Raw genomic sequence first — 18667 nt, forward strand, 5'->3', positions numbered from 1 at the left:
GAAAAAGGGGGGAGCTGATGCTGTGGGAAGCTGCCAAATTAGTTGAAATAATTAGGGGGTTTTGAGTTTGGTCCGTGGGTGGGTGGGTAGAGATTTCATTTTAGGGGTTCATCGCACGAGCGGGAATGGTTGGAATTACGGATCGTTAGATTCATTAGTTTGTACGGTTAAAATTACTTCTCACCTTCTCACGATAAGTGTACTTCTCACCGGATGCCAACCCTATATATATATATATGTATATATATTTTTCAGAAAACAGAAGCAAACATAAACACATTATCATTGGCATGACTCAGTGTATATATATAACATAAACACATTATCATTGGCATGACTCAACAAAATGTTTCTTGAAAAATGGTTACCTTCGGTAATGATAACCATTATCTCCCCGTCAAAAAAAAAAACCATTATCTGAATATAATAAGCTCAAGCAACACATCTGAAATATTGCTACCAACTTTAAGTTTTATGCAATGATCTGAAATAAACATGATCTTTACTTAAAAATATTTGCACAATTTTGACTTTTATGTTTTCTCACGTATAATTTTGACCAGCACTAATAGTATCTTTAATGATCAAATAATAAAAATTACTGTATAAAAATTTGAATTGTTTAAATTATACGTTGAGATAAACTCTTGTTGTACATGTATAACTAGTGCATATGTCTATGTCAAAAAAACAAAACCCGGTGCATATGTACGCAAATACGCGATGCATGCTTGAAATTCATATAAACGATTTTATTTTATTTTTACTTTTTTAAAAATTTAAAAATATTGATTAATGACAGGTAAATAGGACAATTTAGCTAGACATCAAACTCCATATCCATGCACACCGTAAGCTTTGAATACGATCCTTACTAAATACATAGGGAATAATATAAATTGATGTGTTTTTAGGGAGGAAGTCCAAATACATGCCTGACATGTATTTGCAAAAACATGCCAACCCCAAATAAAAAGGTAAATGTAAATGTAAATGTTAAATATTTTTGGGGGGAAATGTATAACGGAATTGTAAATTTGTAAAACGGGGTGGTGATTTGGCATTGCTGAGTTGGTATTGGTATTACAAAAATGGTATTGGTATTACAAAAATGGTACTAAACCTTTTTTAAATGAAATTCATTTCCTTTAAATGGTACTCGTTTTGTACTAAATTTTATAAAGTGGTATTAATATCACAAAAATGGTGCTAAATATTTTAAAATGGTATTCATATTACAAAATTGGTACTCAATTTTTTTATATGGGATCCAAGTTGGCAAACGGGGTTGACTATTCAACAATTTCAAAATGGCTGAGAAATTACAAACAAGCCCATAGCATGTATTTCATAATACATGCCTGGCTGCGATTTTGACGCCCTCGTGTTTTAGGTACCACTTTTTATTTTTTGAACTTTTTTCATGGATTGAACTTTCTATGAAAGATAGGAGTAGTGCAAAAGACTCCTTGCTTATCTGGATAAATGAACTTTCCAGATGGGAATTCTTTTTTAAAAAATGACAAAAATGAATAAAAAATTCAAAACATTCGTTTCTTCTTCCGTTGTTTTCCTAAACTGGTAGATAAAGGACCCAAGCAGACAACCTACAACATTTCAATTTGGATATAAAAATGTCAGATTTCTCAAATTAACACAATTTTCTATTACAGGAAGTTTAATCAAACCGAAATTTACACTTATACACGAAACCCCAACCAAACCGGTGAGAGATTATTCCAGCACTCAGTTCAATCCAACAAATTCAAATTACTGTAAGTCTTTTTAACAAAACAATTTGATTTTGATTTTTTTGTTCTCTGCATAATTATTTGGCTGTAATTTATGATTGCATTTCTGGTGTTTCTGCTGGATTTTACTTGATGAATGCATAGTTTATTTTGATGTTCATAACAATTAAAAATGGTAAACAATTTCAACAAGATTTCTGGATTATTTCCTTTTCTTGAATTATTTACTTATGATGTCTTTTTTCTTGGTGTCTGTGTTTACGTTGCCAATGGATTTAAGCATTTTACATATCATAGTTTGAGAAATTTCAAAACAATCCACTTATTGACGAGTGGCATTTTTGTAATTACAATGAGTAAATATACAATTTTAATATAAAAAGATATTGTATACCTAAATATGTAGATTGTATATTTAAAAGAAAATAATTTTAATATAAAAAGATATTGTATACCTAAATATTTAGATTGTATATTTTGATAATTTATTTACGAAAATACCCCTTTATATATTTACTCTCCAATCAAGGGGATTGACTGGTTAGAGCTCATCATAGTTTTGGTGCTGCTAATTATTCCTAATCTTATTAATTGCTGAAAGAAAATGTTGAAATTATTCATAGGAAGAATTAACCACGGATATTGCCTTTATTAATTGATCCTTTGTGTTTTTCTATTTGATTTGGTCTTTAGTAATTAGTTGCTGAAACTTTTGTTTAATTCTCCAACCACCAGACTATGCAATTTTTGGCCTTTCAGGTGATAAATTGCTATGGTGTTGGCTTCTTTAGTTTGCATGCCTTCTATTTAATTACATTTGATCAGGAGAAGCACAGTTGTTCAGAGTGCTCTTTTGTCGATAATGCCTATTGCTTAATAAGCTATTAGTAATAACTCTTTGTGCTCGTTTATGAAGTTTCTTCTTATGTCTCCAGTATGAATTTTTATGTGGGGATTGTGATTTTGTTTTCTCCCAGGTGAAATATTGGTTCTGTAAACATGGAAGGTATCATTGTTAGGCGTGTTATCCCTTCCGATAATAGCTGCCTGTTCAATGCTGTTGGGTAAACTTAGAACCATAGATATGTAGATTATCTTTTTTCCTTACAGTTTTAGATCATGGATTCTACTGGTTACACTGTTCTCTATTTTTACAGATACGTCATGGATCATGATAAAAAGAAAGCTCCTGAATTAAGACAGGTTATACTACTGAGCTGTTTGTCAAATTGAAAAAATACATTTATGTTTGTTTTGACTTTCTTATACAAGTATTCAAGCACAACCAGTCTAGCTTTCTCTTGAAGTTGTTAGAATGATGAAATATTAAATTAGTGTGCATCTGCAGTCAACATGTTTTTTCATTTCATCAATTCGTTTATGATAGTACAGTCGTGTCCATTATGGGGGAGGGAACTTGAGGCTAAACTGTTTGTGGAATGTGACAAGTAAATGATACAATGCGTACAGAAGATTTATCTGCCTTGGTAAAGTGATACCAAGATTACCAACTGGACTATCTGGCTTTTTTTCTGTTGTTATTTGCAGCAATGTCATAGCTTCTATTAGGACAGTATGTTCTTGCTAAAGAATCAATATGTTTCTAGTTTCATTTGCAAACATAAAGTATCGTTGTGTATTTTGATGGATTGAAATTCTGGTTGATGCTTCCTAAGCCTTCTTTTTTCCTTACAATCTCCTTTGCTTGTGGGATACGTGTGTATACGTAGAAAGTATGTGTGTGTGCATAGGCTGAGCACAAGAAATTGTTTTGATTAGGTTTTATTTGTCTGAAAAAAGAGTTTGATAAGTAAATTACTCGCTGTCGAACGAAAGACGTGAAATCCTGCGTTTTTTTTTTTGGCAACTGGATAAAAAGCAAACACAAACTAGGATACCTTTCTAGCTTCTTGGGCTGGATTAAACAACCCTGGGGACTTTAGAAATGCAAAAATAACAAAAGAGAGTTAACAATTTGGATATCTCGCACAATGTTCTTGATGTCAACTTTTCTTGGCCTGGATTCTTCAAAGCATTCACCATTTCCATGGAGTCATTAATGACTTCTCTTCGGTCAGTCATTTGTTCTCCTTCTACCATTCCCAACCATATTGCCCGCACTTCAGCCTGCAAAGGAGTCGATGCCAATATTCTGCACTGTCCTTCAAATGCTATAGTTCCGTCTTGCGTGGCATACCATCCCGCACCTGCATGCCAAGTACCTTGTCTCCACTATTCTTTTCTTTCCATGCCCTGTCAGTTTGCAGTATCAATTAGGGGGGGGGGGAGGGGGGGGGGGGAGAGGGGGGGGGTGCTGCTGCTTCATATCCCAACCAGAAAAACCATGGGTTAAAGTGGTGTAGGTAGGCATAGAATCTTGCTTGCTTTCAGAGAATTTATTGCATCTGAGCCAGTTCTCGTTGACGGAAGGGATGATGCGGTTCGGGTTTGGAGTGGCCACCTTGAATAAAACCTCATTCCTATGGCACCATAAGCTCCAAAGCATCGTATGAACTACATTAGATCCTTGCTCGTGTCCGAATCAGAGTTCATAAAGTAAAAGAGAAGGTTACGAACCCACTTCCCTACAGGGATGTCATGGTTGTCAGTTCGAAGGCCAAGCTTTCCTGCGCTCCATATTCTTTATGATACGGAGCAATCTTTGAAAATATGCTCCAGATTTTAACCCATGTTTCCACATAGGTAGCAATGTAGCATCTATTATCAGCATCTTTCCTTCTTTTGATGAGGTTGCTACACGAAGACAGCACCTTGTTTATCAGTTTCCAGGTAAAAAGTAGCCAAGAGAGGATGATTCCGATTTTCCAAAACTTATTCTAAAAGAAGACTTTTTCTGTTTTACCCCTCTTCCCATTAGGAAGTGATAACCTGTCTCACAGCATCGACCCGTTCTTGCTATGGTTCGAACTTCCAAATCACTTCATCTTCATCCATGTTGATCCCTAAAAAGGTGTGTTGCCAGAACTTCTCTCTCTATATCTGGCTCGAAGATATTCCAGATCAGGTTTACATTCCATGAACCGTCTTCCTTGATCAGCTCACTAACTTTCTGAATTCCCCGCATACTCGATTGCTTGAAGCGGATTTCTGTTGTGAGGCCCAGATATCCTCTATGTTGTTGCAGTTGGTCCTATTTCCTATTAGGACTCTAGTACAGCCTTTTATGGGAATGACTGTTTGACCAAACTTCTGTATCCCCAGGATGCTTGGGGGGGAGGGGGGAGGGGGGGATCCTCTTGGAGCTCTGCTGAAGGGGGGAGTGAGAGTATTTACCAATGATTATCTTGATAACAAGTAACTGGGGGTTGTTGTGGATTCACCAGGCCTGTTTATAGACAAGAGCGGAATTGAGCTTCATGATTTCTTAAACTTAATCCGCGCTCACCTCTGCTTTTCTCTAGGGTTCCCCTCTTTTCCAGTAAATCTGTTTCTTATCTATAAAAGAGCTCCACCACAACCTTGTAAACATGCTTGAAATTTTCCTAAGAGTTCTCTTGGGGATCATGAATTTAGACATAAAGTGAGCTGCCATAGCCACCACAATGCTATTGATGAGGATTAATTTAACCGCCTCTGAGAGCCTTGCAAACTTCCACAAAGTGATTTTTCTTACAATCTTATCAACCAGAAAGTCAAATTTGGTCGAGGTTCTTCCATCCACGTCCATGGACAACCCAAGTAAGAGCCTAGGTCCTCCTTATTCTTCATTCCATAAAGAGGACAAGGTTGAAGGGTTGTTTGGGGAGAAGATAATAAATGACTTTTCAAACGTTCACAATTTCACCAGAAATGCAGCTAAAAGTATCAAGAGTTTCTCGAATCTTAGAACAAGAGTCAGGAGTGGCACTGAAGAAGAAGAGGGTGTCATCTGCAAAAAAAAAAAGAGGCTAATTCTAGGACTTCTTCTCCCAAATCTCATCCCCTCCGTGGCCCTTGAGTCTTGGAGTTTCAGAAGCTTTCTGGAAAGGACCTCCATGCAGAGAATGAACCACATTTCGGGATAAAAGACTTCCCTGGTTCACCATTAACCAGGATTGAGTATGAAACAATAGAAAAAAACTGCAGTATCCAGCTAATCCAGCAATGAGGGAAATTGAAAGCATGAAGGACTTTATCAATAAGTCAATAACATCCCATTTTCTTCTATCATATGCCTTGTTGAGACTTGAGATCGCTATTTAGGATTCTTGTAAAGTCTGTAATTTTTTTTTATTGTGGATACTTGGATGTTTATAGGGTTTTATCCATTTAACTATTGGCTTCCTGTATTACATATATTTCATGAGTTGGTGCTAGATACTCCGTTTCTCTCTTTCATATCCCCACGACAAACAATTTTTTTGTTGTTATTTCTGGAAGGTTATAGCTGCAACTGTGTCTAGTGATCCTGTCAAGTACTCTGAAGCTTTTCTTGGGAAAAAAAATGAAGAATATTGCTCATGGATTCTTGATTCAGAGAAATGGGGAGGTTTGTTTTAACTCCTTTCTTTTCTTAATATGGTACTTTTAATTCTTATGGAATTGTATACTGTGTGTTTAATTGCGACACTTAAAAGAAGTAAGCTTGGTGGTTGTTAGCTTTTCTCTGTTGAAGTTGCTGTGGTTGCATGAGTTTCTGAAATGTCTACCTAATACTCTAATAGAAGGTGAAATCTAATTCTGCCAACTATTCTTTGAATGTATAAGTTACTTCTGTTGTATGTGGCTTAACTTGACCAAGAACAAGCTATGTAGCTTGATTGATCTAATATCGAAATGAGCAAATATAGAACTTCCCTTGAGCAAGCCACTGAAAGAATGCTTGATGCGAAGGGACCTGCTGTTACTTGGGCCTTATTCCTTAGTGAACCAATTTATTTAAGCATACAGCCATCGAAAAAACAACAAACCATGAGGATTCCAATGCAATCAGGGTCAAGAGCTACTACTTTTACTGCTTACTCAAACTAGCAGGTAACCTGGTAGACTGTTTGTGGATGACATACCAATAAAATATTTGGTTGCAAGTAAGGATGACAGTATTGAAGTGAAAGGAGTGAGTTTCACCTAGGCATTTATGTTGTTTATAGGGAAGGCGTTTGGATGGCTACACAAAAATGGTAGCTACTAGCCTACTACAACTTATTGAATCTCAACCCTCTATTGTAAATGATTAATCTTGTCAATTCATTTAGTTGACTTTAGAAAAATTAAATATCATAACGAATAAATTTTACAATAATAATAATGAATTACAATTACCCCACATTTAATCCCACGGTCTAGCTTTTGGTTCTCTCTCTGCCTATCTCTTTTCAAAAAGGGAAGAGTGAGTTCCTAGGATCCCATAAAAAAAGAAGTGAGTTCCTAGGAACTAGAAATAGCATAACTGCACATATGACAAGTTGTTTGGTTAGCATGAAATGGGGGTATTGCAACTTCCTTGAGAAGTTCCAATTTACATGGAACAATATCTACCCTCCCTTTGACGAGTCACAATTCCATGTCAATTCCTATGTACAAATAAACCAAACAAGCACATTTAAAGTCAACTAAATGAATGGACAAGATAAGTCTTATATATTCGACGGTTGAGATTCAAATTATTGTTTCCACCATTTTATTGTGGCTATTGTGAAATTGTCTTAATATATAGGGTCTGCTTCAAGAGTATTATTCAATGCTGCTGAAATATCTAGGGTTTTGTTATACTTGTATCATATGAGGATATTACAATATCTAAATGGGCTTGAGCTATGTGCAAGGATACTATTTCACTCTGGCAACCAAATCCTTTCCTAACACTCTAGGTATTCTATCATTAGTCATATATTCAAAAACAATCTCTAAAAATTAGATATTTAGATGTCTATAAGAATATTTTGTCATCACTCATCTCTCATATGTTGGTTCTTATTTCTTAATGAAACCCTTTCCGGTTTTAACCAACATTGAGAAAGAGTAGAAATTAGAACCAGATTGTTGATTGTTAATAGCTCTATATCTACCCTAGGAATGACCTCTAAGAGTAAGGAAGTAGGACATTGTGGTTTGAGGACTTCCCTCTGTGGGTAGAAGAAATATAATTTCTTGGTTAATGGTTAGCAATCAGTATGGAGGAGCTCTACTTGCAAGTGCAGTTGTGGCTGTTTATGACCTCTAGGGCCACCACTGGTGGACTTGGTTGATTGATTTATTTTGCTCTTGCTGGCTAGATCCTTTTTGATTTTGTGACTGATTTACATCTTTTGTGTCACTGTATCATGCTTCTTGTTATCTATCATTGGCGTATGTTGGTGTTGATTCTGATTTCTGATTAAGCAACCTTTTGGTAGTGGTGTCTCCACTCTCAAAAAGGGGATTCTGTTTGAATTATTAGATACTTCATCATCAATATTAAATGTTCTGTTCCTTTTGAAAAGAATGATAGCTAAAGCATATGAATTTCATCTAGCCACATGGCAGTTTTCTTAAGTTATCATGTTATTCCGTGTCTTCTAATTTTCTCTATGCTACAGAGATGATAATGCAAGAACTATGAACCAAAACCATGTACACGTATATCGTTTTACTTGTTGATATAGGTTTTCCTTAGTTGGTTTTTAAACCTTACAATCTTGCATTAAGGAACAACAATTTATTTAACACCAAATTAGAATGTTGTGATGTCCAGACACCATTTGGCTTCATTCTTGCACCCAGCAGGCCAGCACAAACATTGCCGAATGGCCCACGTCCGAAGCCTATTGTTGTGTTCATCAAAATTCACTCATATATACTCCTCTTCAGCTATTTTAATAAGCTCAATTACATGTCATATAGTCAACTTCTTGAGACTACCTACGGTGGTCAAAGTGGAGTTGTGTCTGTTTGTTTACAAAATGCTTCACTTTTGTAGTTTTTTTTATCTTTTCTGCAAAGTTACTCTCTACTTTTGTACTTCTTATGGGAGAATTATGTTGTGGTTCATACCTCTCAGAACAACTAAACTTGTTTAACTGTGTATTATTGTAAGGTGCTTGAGTGTGTATTATCTGCCAATCCACAACTAGAAGCACAAGTTCCTTCTGCAGTGAACTCTTCCATCACTCTGTTAATGGTCAAGCATCTAGGCATTGTTCACTTGCAAATTTTCACTGTGTCTTATTCTGGTACTCATCAAATCTTCCCATTCTAACAAAAAGAGAGAAAACTGATCTTATCCTAAGTATACTTTTACCTTAATAAGTTGATAGCTAGTTGACCTTGAAGTTGAACTACTGATGACAAGGAAAGTGTTCAAAAGGTTATCCGTGTTAACTTTAGTGAACCCTAGCCCTGATAGATCACGATATGGCCGTATGACCTCATTCAAAGTGTTTAAGAATCATTACGCAACATTCATTAACAATTTCAAGCTCTGGTAGATTTTATCTTAGTTGCAGTGTAGATCCTGAATTCCTGACTAAACGTATCAAATTACGTTTTAGTTGTGGCAATTAAACGTATCAAAATTACACATGTCGCTTATGTTTGAAGGTACTCAGACAGTGATTTCACCTGCTCAAGTGCAGAAATTCTTAAAATCAGTTTATGAAGAAACATGTACTAAGACTTAAAGGCTTATAGTTAAAAAGAATGCTTTGCTTCTATCACTTGCGTATGTAGGGAAATTTCGCAGTGATGGTACATAAAAATTTAAAGGACATTTTTTTCATGGATAGTCTTTTTCTTCAGACTGAACTTATACAAGGACGAGAAGGGGAAATCTAATGTTTTATGATTATTTCACCGGTGAGAGTACACCAGCATCAATCTAGTATATATTTTTACCTGTGACACTGTAGACTTAAACGAGTGAACTTACCCTGGAATTTTATGTGTGTGCTGGTGCCTTTTTTCTTCATAGGGCTGATGGAATCAGTGTGTGGTAGCCGGTATTTCTTTTACAGTGAACATTAACTTGGTCACTATTTGTCTATCTTAGAATTCATTCATAAGTGGACATGACCTGGGTGATATTTCTTTTGCTTATATTGGCCAACAGAGAAGGGTTGATCTTATGAAATGGTGACCATTTTTGTTTGTTTACGATGTTGTGTACTTACATGCTTTACATAGGGAAAGATCCCTTTTTAGCCTATCTCTGCATTAGGCCCATACTTGGGGATCATGGTTTGAGTAACTTTTAAAAGATTATGTATTTTCTGTAGACAGCAAGCAGAGTATGAGGTGGACGTGCTACTTTTATAGTTCTTTCATGTAAGATAAAGTCCAAGATATGAAGTGAGGGTTCTTCTCTTCTTACCCTTTGACTGTCGGTACTTCATGAAACGAACTTGTTGTTCGGTTGTTCCCAATATTCCCTGCAAGACTAACTAATGAATTTATTGGTCCTAAAATTCCCAAATCCTATTCATGGATGTCATGTATGATATTATAATAATTAGCTCCATAAATGCTTGTGAATTACATGGGTTTTCGACAGGTGTTAAAAACTTAAAATAGTCCCCTCTAGTCCTCTACTCTCAGGATATTCTCTGTTTATTTTTTTATGTTAAGTGAGTGTTGTTGTGTGATTTATTTGTTACCAAGCACTGTGCTTCTTGACAGTTTGTACTGTATTTTACTTAATAGGTGCCATAGAACTTTCAATATTATCTGATTTTTATGGACGCGAAATAGCAGCTTATGACATCCAGACAACTCGATGTGATTTGTATGGTCAGGTCAGTACATTCATTATACGCCAGAAGACATCCGTTTCTTGATACAAAAGCCTTCTGTTTACTTATTCCTGTTTGTTTGGGTATTAAATCAGGACCGTAAATTCAGCGAAAGGGTTATGCTTCTTTATGACGGGCTTCACTATGATGCTTTGGCTGTAAGCCCCTCAACCTTTATATAACCATTGATTTGATACTGTTTTCCTTGGAATATTTGGTTACAGAAAACTTGTTCAATTCTGTTACCAAAGTTTTAGTTTTAAGAGACTCCCCACTCCCTCCCTCGATTATATATGTTTCTTTCTAGCAGATTCTAATGTTATATCTTTCGATGATACTGGCCAAAACAGTTGTGAGAATGGCCCAAACACTGTTATTTCTGTAAACCTTAGGGGTTATAGAGTTATAGTCTTCCCAACCTTGTTTAATTTGTGCTATGCTTAATTTGTTCGCAGAAATAAACAAAACCCTGAACGATTACACTTTATATAGGTGGTTGATTGCTTAGGAATTACCTTAGGTGTAGGTGGGACTGATAGTACCAACTGTGGCTATGCTGACACCTTCTAGATCAAGAAATATCCTGTTTTTTTTTAGCAGAAAATCTTAATGGCTGGCTTATCTAGGATCCTTGCTTTGATAAAGACGATTGGTTAGGACTAACATGACAGTCTTCACCTTGTTTTATGCTTATTCTCTTTTCTTCCTTTTCTTGTTGTTGGGGGGGGGGGGGGGGGGGGGATTAGTTCAACATTATCATTTCTCTTGTTTTAACGGCTTGAGCTGAGCACAACAGGGTATTTGTGAAAGTTTCAAGAACTGGTACAGGAAGTGGAACAACTGGTTCCTAAAAACAGGTTTTCGAAAAATGAGAACCGGAACCTAACAAGTTCCGATTTAGGGTTTCCTGTCATTTTAAAGATTTAAATAAATTATTACCAATTTATTAATGATTTAAATAAATATTACCAATTTATTAATGATGAAATAAACTATTACCAATTTATTAATCATCATTATCATTACCCCATTGCCTCAAAGAGGCTCCCGCAAGAAGCGGGGTAAGGGGGGGTCGGGTGTACGCAACTTTACCCCTGCACTTGCAGAGAGGTTGTTTCCAATTGACCCAAAATCAATAACGGGACAACAATGGGACGACCATCTTCTACTTCATGGAAAGGAAGCGAAGAGGTTTTAAGAGCCATTTTGATTTAGTCCATTACATCCCACAGCCAAAAGAACAAATGAATCTTTGGCTCCATCGAAAATGGACATCTACTAATTTATTAATGATTTAAATAAATTATTACCAATTTGTAAAAAGAATCTAATACTACTACGGAGCATATGGACCATATGGTTTAGGCTTTGATTATTTTATAGTTTGGCTTTGATTATTTTATAGTTTAGGCTTAAATTCTATTTCTATATTTATATTTTTCAAAAAATGAGCTTGAATTGTTTTATGCTTTGGCCCTTTTTTATTTATTCCAGTTCCAAAGGGTACTCGATATCGGAACCAGTGATTACAGGGTACCCAATAGGGTACCGGTTCCAGAAAATTGAGAATTAGAATCGGAAGCTGTCTCAACAGGTTCCCAATTTTGTTACCTAGAATCAGGTTCCGATTCCGATTTAGGGGGCGCTTGGTTCGCAAAGTGGTATAGAGTTGGAATTAGGAATGATATCAAGATAGTATGGGTTTGGAACTTGATTCTTAATACCATGTGTTTGGTTCATATTGGGAGTGAATTTTTTTTCCTTTGATTTGATACCTATAGGCTATAGTAAAGGTATGAGTCAAACCCACCTTCTCCCCAAGGTTTCTAAACCCCATACCTTGGAGGGTTTGAGGTATGAGTTTGAAACTCTTAAAATTACCAACCAAACAAATGGTATGGGTTTTGACCAGTATAAACCCATACCTCATGTCCTCATACCTAAAGTTCGCGAACCGAATACCCCCTTAGGGTACTCTGACCTTTTGCTCACCCCTAGCTTGATGCATCTATTGAATTTTCCCCGATGCATCTATTGAATTTTCCCCGATGCATCCATTGATTACTTCATATATAAAGGAGTTGTATGTTTTGGTGTTGTGTTAACAGATGTCTCCTTCTGAAGGTGCTCCAGAGGAGTTTGATCAAACAATATACGCTGTACATAATGACAGAACTATAGGGCCTATTGAGGGCGTTGCTCAGAATTTCGTGAAGGAGCAACACAGGTATTTGAGCCCCTAGCAAACTTTTCTTTGGAGCTAGTCATTGTGTTGTTATATTTCATGTCAAGACACTACAGTTTTAGGGTGATTTACATTTGACTGTGGCATGCTGATTTTCCAACCTTGTTTTGGTGCTTCTGTGCATAATTAGAGCAAAACTTAGGCCTCACTAACTCAAAGTTGAGCAAGCCTGACCTTAATAATTTATGACTTAGCTCGGTTCAAAACTCAACTCAATCTTGAATGGCTTCAGGTTGAGTCACAAACTCCATTTAGATAACATTGGATGGTTAACCCATGATCCGAGCTTAGCTTTGACTGACCCAAGCTCGTGTATTTCATGGGCATATTAGGTTCACTATCACCTGGATTCACCTCTAATCCTCTATATACAAGATGATGGCAACTTTTAAGAATATCTTTAGTTGAGACTGATGATGCGAATATGCGATAGGAGAGATTGTGGCAATTTGAAAATGGCTTTGCTTATTTGCTTTGTTAATTTGGTCTAATTTCAGGCTGAGAAAATTTACAGACACTGCCAACTTCACTTTACGTTGTGGAGTCTGCCAAATGGGTGTCAAAGGACAGAAGGTAGGATCTGATTCAAATTTTGTTTCTCTCATCACTTCCATTTTTGGTTAAATTTCACAGTTAAATTTGGTGGTTTTCCCCAAAAAATCTGAATTCTGACGACGTTGAAATTCTGTCATATTTACAGGAGGCCGTGGAGCATGCTCAGGCAACTGGTCATGCCAACTTTCAAGAATACAGTTAAATACTTGGAAAAACACCTCCAATAGAGATTCATTCATTGTGCTGTTAAATCATTGAACATTTGTTATTTCAATAAAATTGACAAAGGGATGTACTGAGGTAGCTTCTTTGTTGTGAAATATCCCTGTGTAGCAAACTGAAGGGATAATCATATGATGTTATTTGTTCATAATTGATAAGTTATAGATTGAATTTTGTCATATCATACATACGGGAATAAGTTGGATCTGAAACAGAATGGTATGGAGTATTAAGCTACCACGCGCTGCTGTCTCGCAGTCACAAAGAGACGTACTAACATTGGTGCTTAATATTTAACTGCTGCAAATTGTAATCTTGACATTTTCCATACACTGTTGGAATTGAATTGTTACTACTGATGAAGTACTCATCTACTACCTTGAACATGCGAAGGGAATATGGAGCCGTTAGTTTTTGGAGGGAAGGTTGAATCAATGGCCGGAAAATTTTGATTTTGGCCGGAATATTGCAACAAGGTAAATTTAAACCATGTTTCTAATTTAAGGTAGTAGTTGACAAAACTGAAAATATAAGGTACTAGCTCACAAAGTGAGGCAAAAAGAACGTACTTTTTGACAATTTTGCCTATAAAAAATAATACATTATTCACTATTCCCTATTTATTAAAAATATAAATAAAAAATATATTTATGTTCTTTTCAAGTAATTAAATGTTCTTTTAATTATATACTAGTGTTCGCTCATTATGCACCATGGTCCACATTCTGAATTGCGCCCGTATCCATAAAGTGCGGACGAGTCTTTAGATTTGATGACCCTATGAAAGTGTTGGAACAGATTGTAAGTTAATCCTTTTTAAAGGTAATTCATATACTTCGTACAATAAATTTATGCAGGTTTTTCAAAGAGGTTTCAATTTCTATTTTATTTAGCTTTAAAAAAAACTTGTATTTTAGTTTGAAGGACTTTAATTGTAAGTTTATTTATTTTTGGAAACGAAGCGCTACATTATAAGTTCCTTCCTTTGGTATAAGGGCAATCTTTTAGGGATCGAAGTGAATATTGTTTAAGTTAACTGTACCATTTGTATGTTTATATGCATACTTGGAGTAAACTATACTGGAGGTCCCTAAATTTTGTCAAAAGGAGCAGTTAGGTCCCTCAAGTTTCAAAAGGAGCATTTAAGTCCCTCAAAATGGATGGAAAACGCTGCTTTTGTTTTCTGTCACTAACGGCCGTTAAAATTCAATTAAATTAAAAGGAAACTAAATAAAAGGCACTAAACGACAAAAAAAAAACAGTTACATTTACCATTTACCAATAATTAAATAAAGGGAAATTCATTTCAGTTAGCTTTTTACAAAAATATAGCCGTTGAGGCTCTCAAAAAACAGAGTATTTAACATTCCATGCACAACAAAACAACAATAAAACACTTAAAAAACAAAATTCTTTCTTCTCCATCTTCTGCTCTGTGTTTTTTCTCTGTTGCTCCACCATAGCCGACTCTTCTCAACAAAAAGGTATTTTTCTGCCATTTTTTTAAAATCTTAAGTTAGCTTATTTTAACAATAATTAAACATATTTAGGAAATAATTATTAAAACGTAATTTATTTGCAGAATGATGAACAGGGCTATCTCTTTGTTCAACAATGGTGATAATGAACACCCTAAGAGGTGCTACTGTGGATTCACAGTATCCATTCAAAAGGCATGGACAAAAGAAAATCCTGGAAGGAGGTTCATTGCTTGTCCAGATTATGATGTTGAAACAAACAGAAGGGGTTGCATCTTTTTTAGATGGATTGATGAACAAGAACCAACAACTTGGCAAACAATTGTCATACTAGGGTTAATGCAAGATAAACAAAGCCTTGCTGCTGAAGTTGATAGTTTTAGGACAAAACTTAGTGAAGCTAACAATTATGCAAGGAAGAGGGAGGCAGACTATGTGATGAGCAAGATGAGAAGACCTATTAGTGTGAAATGTGAAGTGTGGGTTGTAATCCTAGTGGTTCTGTTTTTTTTTATCTGGTTTGTTTTAAGTTAAGTGGGTTAAGTGGGTAGGTAAAATGTAATGATCTGCACTAATGAAATGTAATGAAGACTTTAAATTCAATAAAATCTAACCTCATGGTCTTTTTTCTAATCTTCTAGCCATTGCAAGATCCTGCAATGCTTGGCTTGATATTGTGTGTCCTTGACTTGGTTGAGTCTGTGACAATGGGAAGTCATGTGCAGGGAAGGAGTAGATGGTTTGCTCACCCCCATGATCAGAATAGAAAGCTGCAGGAGGTCTTTGCCTTTGTGGTGTGGGGAAATGTTGTGATATAGGCTGCATTAATTAAAACAAATTAGGAACAAGTTGGCTTCAGTACAGTAAAGTAACATGTAAGAAAGAATTTGAGTCTATTGAATGACTTACAGTAGCTATTCTTTGATACCCATTTGGGTAGGTATAAATACCCACACCCCTATTGTGCATTGGTATAGCTGAACTGGTTCTTGGGTGTTGTTGCTGTGGTGTGGTCTGCTCTGCAGTAGCATGATTGTTGTTGTGTTGTTGTTGCTTAGGGGCATTCTTGCAACCCCTTTTGTTGTGGCCTATTACACCACATAAGATGCATTTCATAGAACAACCTGTTCTCTTCAGCTTACCAGATGCAGTTACCTCTCCAACACCATATCTCCTCTTTGTTTTAGGTCTTCCATTGACCTTTTTCACCTTTGGGGCCACAACAATGCTATCAGAAGTAGGCCACTCTTGAGGACCATTTAAAGGCTCTAACAAAAATTCATATGCCTTCATGTAGGTCTGTTTGCAGAAATATGCATTGACATATTGTTCTGGGTGGTCTACTTTATTCCATATAGCAACAATTGCATGTTTGCATGGAATCCCACTCACCTGCCATGCATTGCAACTGCAAGTATGTTGGTTTAGATCCACCACATACTTAACCTGTGTTGCACCTTCTCTTACTCCATAGCAAAACCCACCATCCCAGTATGCATTCCACCCCCTAGCCCAAATTTTGTGTTTCTCTAACTGAATTTGGATCCTAGGACACAACATTATCTCCTTTTTCCCAATGAAATCTCTTTTCTTATGCAGTCTTTCCATCAAACCCTCTCTGATATCTTCCAACATGGTAATAATAGGCTTGTGCCTTGCACTCAAGATGTATGCATTAAACACCTCACTCATGTTGTTGTCTACACTGTCACAACAAGATAATGGAGTGTAGAATGCCCTACACCATTTCTTGTAGTTCCTTTTCAGTAGGTCTTCAGCAGCTTCATGTGAAATACCCCTCATTACTTCAATGTTTTCATTGAAGTGATTTACTGTGTTGCTTTTTGCAATAGTCCAGAATTGTTTTCTGTACTCTAAACCACCTCCAAACACTCCCCTAAAGTTACAGTACACATGCCTTGCACACACCCTACTTTCAGCTTGTGGAAACACATTTGACACAGCAGCAAGTAAACCTTTTTGTTGACCAGACATGAATGTGTACCCTGCTCCTTCACTAGTGCCTAAATCAGTAGCTAGAAGTTCTAGAAACCAACTCCATGTGTCAGTGCTCTCAACCTCACAAACAGCCCAAGCCAAAGGGAATATTTGATTGTTTCCATCCCTCCCTACTGCTACTAACAATTGACCCCCAAATGGTCCCTTTAAGAAACATCCATCAAGTGATATAAAAGGTCTGCATCCTGCCAAGAACCCTTTCCTAAGTGCCTCAAAACACAAATACAGTCTGTCAAACACATTTGCATCCAACTTCAACTTCACTGTGTTCCCTGGATTGCTTCTTAGTATCTCAGCTGCATACCTTGGGAGTAATGCATACTGCTCTTTGTATTCACCAACAATGAGTGCTTGACCCCTTCTCCTAGCCCTGGCAGCCTTGTCTTTGCTCACCCTTATACCCTTTTCTAACCAAATGGTTTCCTGAATATCTTGCACTCTCATGTAAGGGTTAACCTTAAACAGATTCTGGTAGTGTTCTGCAATCCAATGTGAAGTCATCTTCTTAATGATAGGTGTCCTACCACAAGTGTGCTCACTGACAAATGTTTTCACTGTAAATGACCTTCTTCCTCTATCCCATGAAGCCCAAATTCTCCATTTACAACCTTTATCTTTGTGCTCACACTCTGCACAAACCCTAGTGGAATCATTTTTAGAAAATGGAATGTTTCTTCCTTTATCAATTGAATAATCTATGATTGCTTTCCTAAATGTCTTTGGATTCACAAACTGTTGCCCAACATCAAAAGTGGCTTCCCTCTCTTCAGTTTCAGTGTTGTTTTGCTTCTGTTTCCCTCTCCCCCTCTTATGGTGTTGCGGTGCAACTAAGTAACCAACATCATCCTCATCTTCTGACTCACTAGGGCTGTCTAGTCACTGTATCCATCAAAGTCATCCCCCAAATTCAGACCACCTTCTACTTTACTTTCTGCTAGTTTTTTCAGCATTACTAACTCCTCAAAATAAGCCTTTTCCCTTCTCATATCATCAGATATCTTAAACCTAGCAGTGGCTAACTCATCATCATCCTCATCTGTACCCTCTGAATCATAATCAATTTCAGGTTGAGGCACATTTTGAGGTTGAATTTGAGGTTCAGGTTGAGGTTCAGGTTCAGGTTCAGTTTGTTTGGGTGGGAGTCTGTAAAAGGTGGTTCCACATAATCAGAATTTAAGTCAACCACATCAGTATTCAACAACTCAAGGAAGCTACCTCTCCCTCCTCCCTCTCCTCCACTCCTGTTTAGGTTAAAGTTGTAGGTGGGTTTGATTTTATGTTCAATGTATATATGAATGCTTTTGTATTCAAAGAGTAAAGCTAAGAAAGGGTCACAAGTACTACTATCAAAACCTAAAAACCTAACCCCATTCTTGAATTCTTTCATAGGGTCCCAGAAATGTACTTTCTCTATATCATTATTGAAGGAAATAATGCCCTTGGTCCAAGTATGCATTCTATGTTAAGTCTAATAAATGCGGTTCAGTATTAATTAACAAGTTAATAATTCAGTGAGATCAAGTGAGCTGAATGCCTAGCTAGAGGCCGCTTCAGTTCAAGTGGAATTAATGATATTAATCCACAGCTTACTCTTGACTGAACCCGTAGGGTCACACAAATAGTACGTAAACGGATCAAGTATTTAATGGCATTAAATACTCTATCTATGGATATTCGGAACCGACGGATCTT

At 36.5% G+C, this 18667-nt stretch overlaps 2 protein-coding genes across 2 annotated transcripts; one reads left to right on the forward strand and one right to left on the reverse strand.

The window, feature by feature from the left end:
• The first annotated feature begins 1497 nt into the window (after positions 1-1497).
• Positions 1498-13664, forward strand: LOC110799733 (OVARIAN TUMOR DOMAIN-containing deubiquitinating enzyme 2). The gene is made up of 9 exons (XM_022005009.2): positions 1498-1775; positions 2729-2815; positions 2909-2954; positions 6132-6240; positions 10368-10459; positions 10552-10614; positions 12565-12683; positions 13199-13274; positions 13402-13664. The coding sequence occupies exons 2-9, from the start codon at positions 2751-2753 to the stop codon at positions 13456-13458; spliced, it is 627 nt and encodes a 208-aa protein (XP_021860701.1). The 5' UTR covers positions 1498-1775; positions 2729-2750; the 3' UTR covers positions 13459-13664.
• A 2404-nt stretch (positions 13665-16068) lies between these two features.
• Positions 16069-18346, reverse strand: LOC130471954 (uncharacterized). The gene is made up of 5 exons (XM_056842320.1): positions 18342-18346; positions 17892-18118; positions 16349-17847; positions 16166-16255; positions 16069-16080 (listed from the first exon to the last, which is right to left on the reverse strand). The coding sequence occupies exons 1-5, from the start codon at positions 18344-18346 to the stop codon at positions 16069-16071; spliced, it is 1833 nt and encodes a 610-aa protein (XP_056698298.1).
• Positions 18347-18667: the final 321 nt, after the last annotated feature.

The sequence above is a fragment of the Spinacia oleracea genome, chromosome 4, assembly GCF_020520425.1.
Source record: "Spinacia oleracea cultivar Varoflay chromosome 4, BTI_SOV_V1, whole genome shotgun sequence".
In the NCBI taxonomy this organism is placed as follows: domain Eukaryota; kingdom Viridiplantae; phylum Streptophyta; class Magnoliopsida; order Caryophyllales; family Amaranthaceae; genus Spinacia; species Spinacia oleracea.

Bases quoted from the DNA above. Each gene is read 5' to 3' on its own strand.
- LOC110799733 (XM_022005009.2), top strand. From the start codon at position 2,751: ATGGAAGGTATCATTGTTAGGCGTGTTATCCCTTCCGATAATAGCTGC. The intron at 2,816-2,908 runs GTAAACTTAGAA...CTATTTTTACAG, and splicing joins TGCCTGTTCAATGCTGTTGG to ATACGTCATGGATCATGATA. The intron at 13,275-13,401 runs GTAGGATCTGAT...TCATATTTACAG, and splicing joins TGGGTGTCAAAGGACAGAAG to GAGGCCGTGGAGCATGCTCA.
- LOC130471954 (XM_056842320.1), bottom strand. The intron at 17,848-17,891 runs GTGGTCTGAATT...TACAGTGACTAG, and splicing joins AGCAGAAAGTAAAGTAGAAG to ACAGCCCTAGTGAGTCAGAA. The intron at 16,256-16,348 runs GTGAGTGGGATT...TTCTGCAAACAG, and splicing joins GCAGTTGCAATGCATGGCAG to ACCTACATGAAGGCATATGA.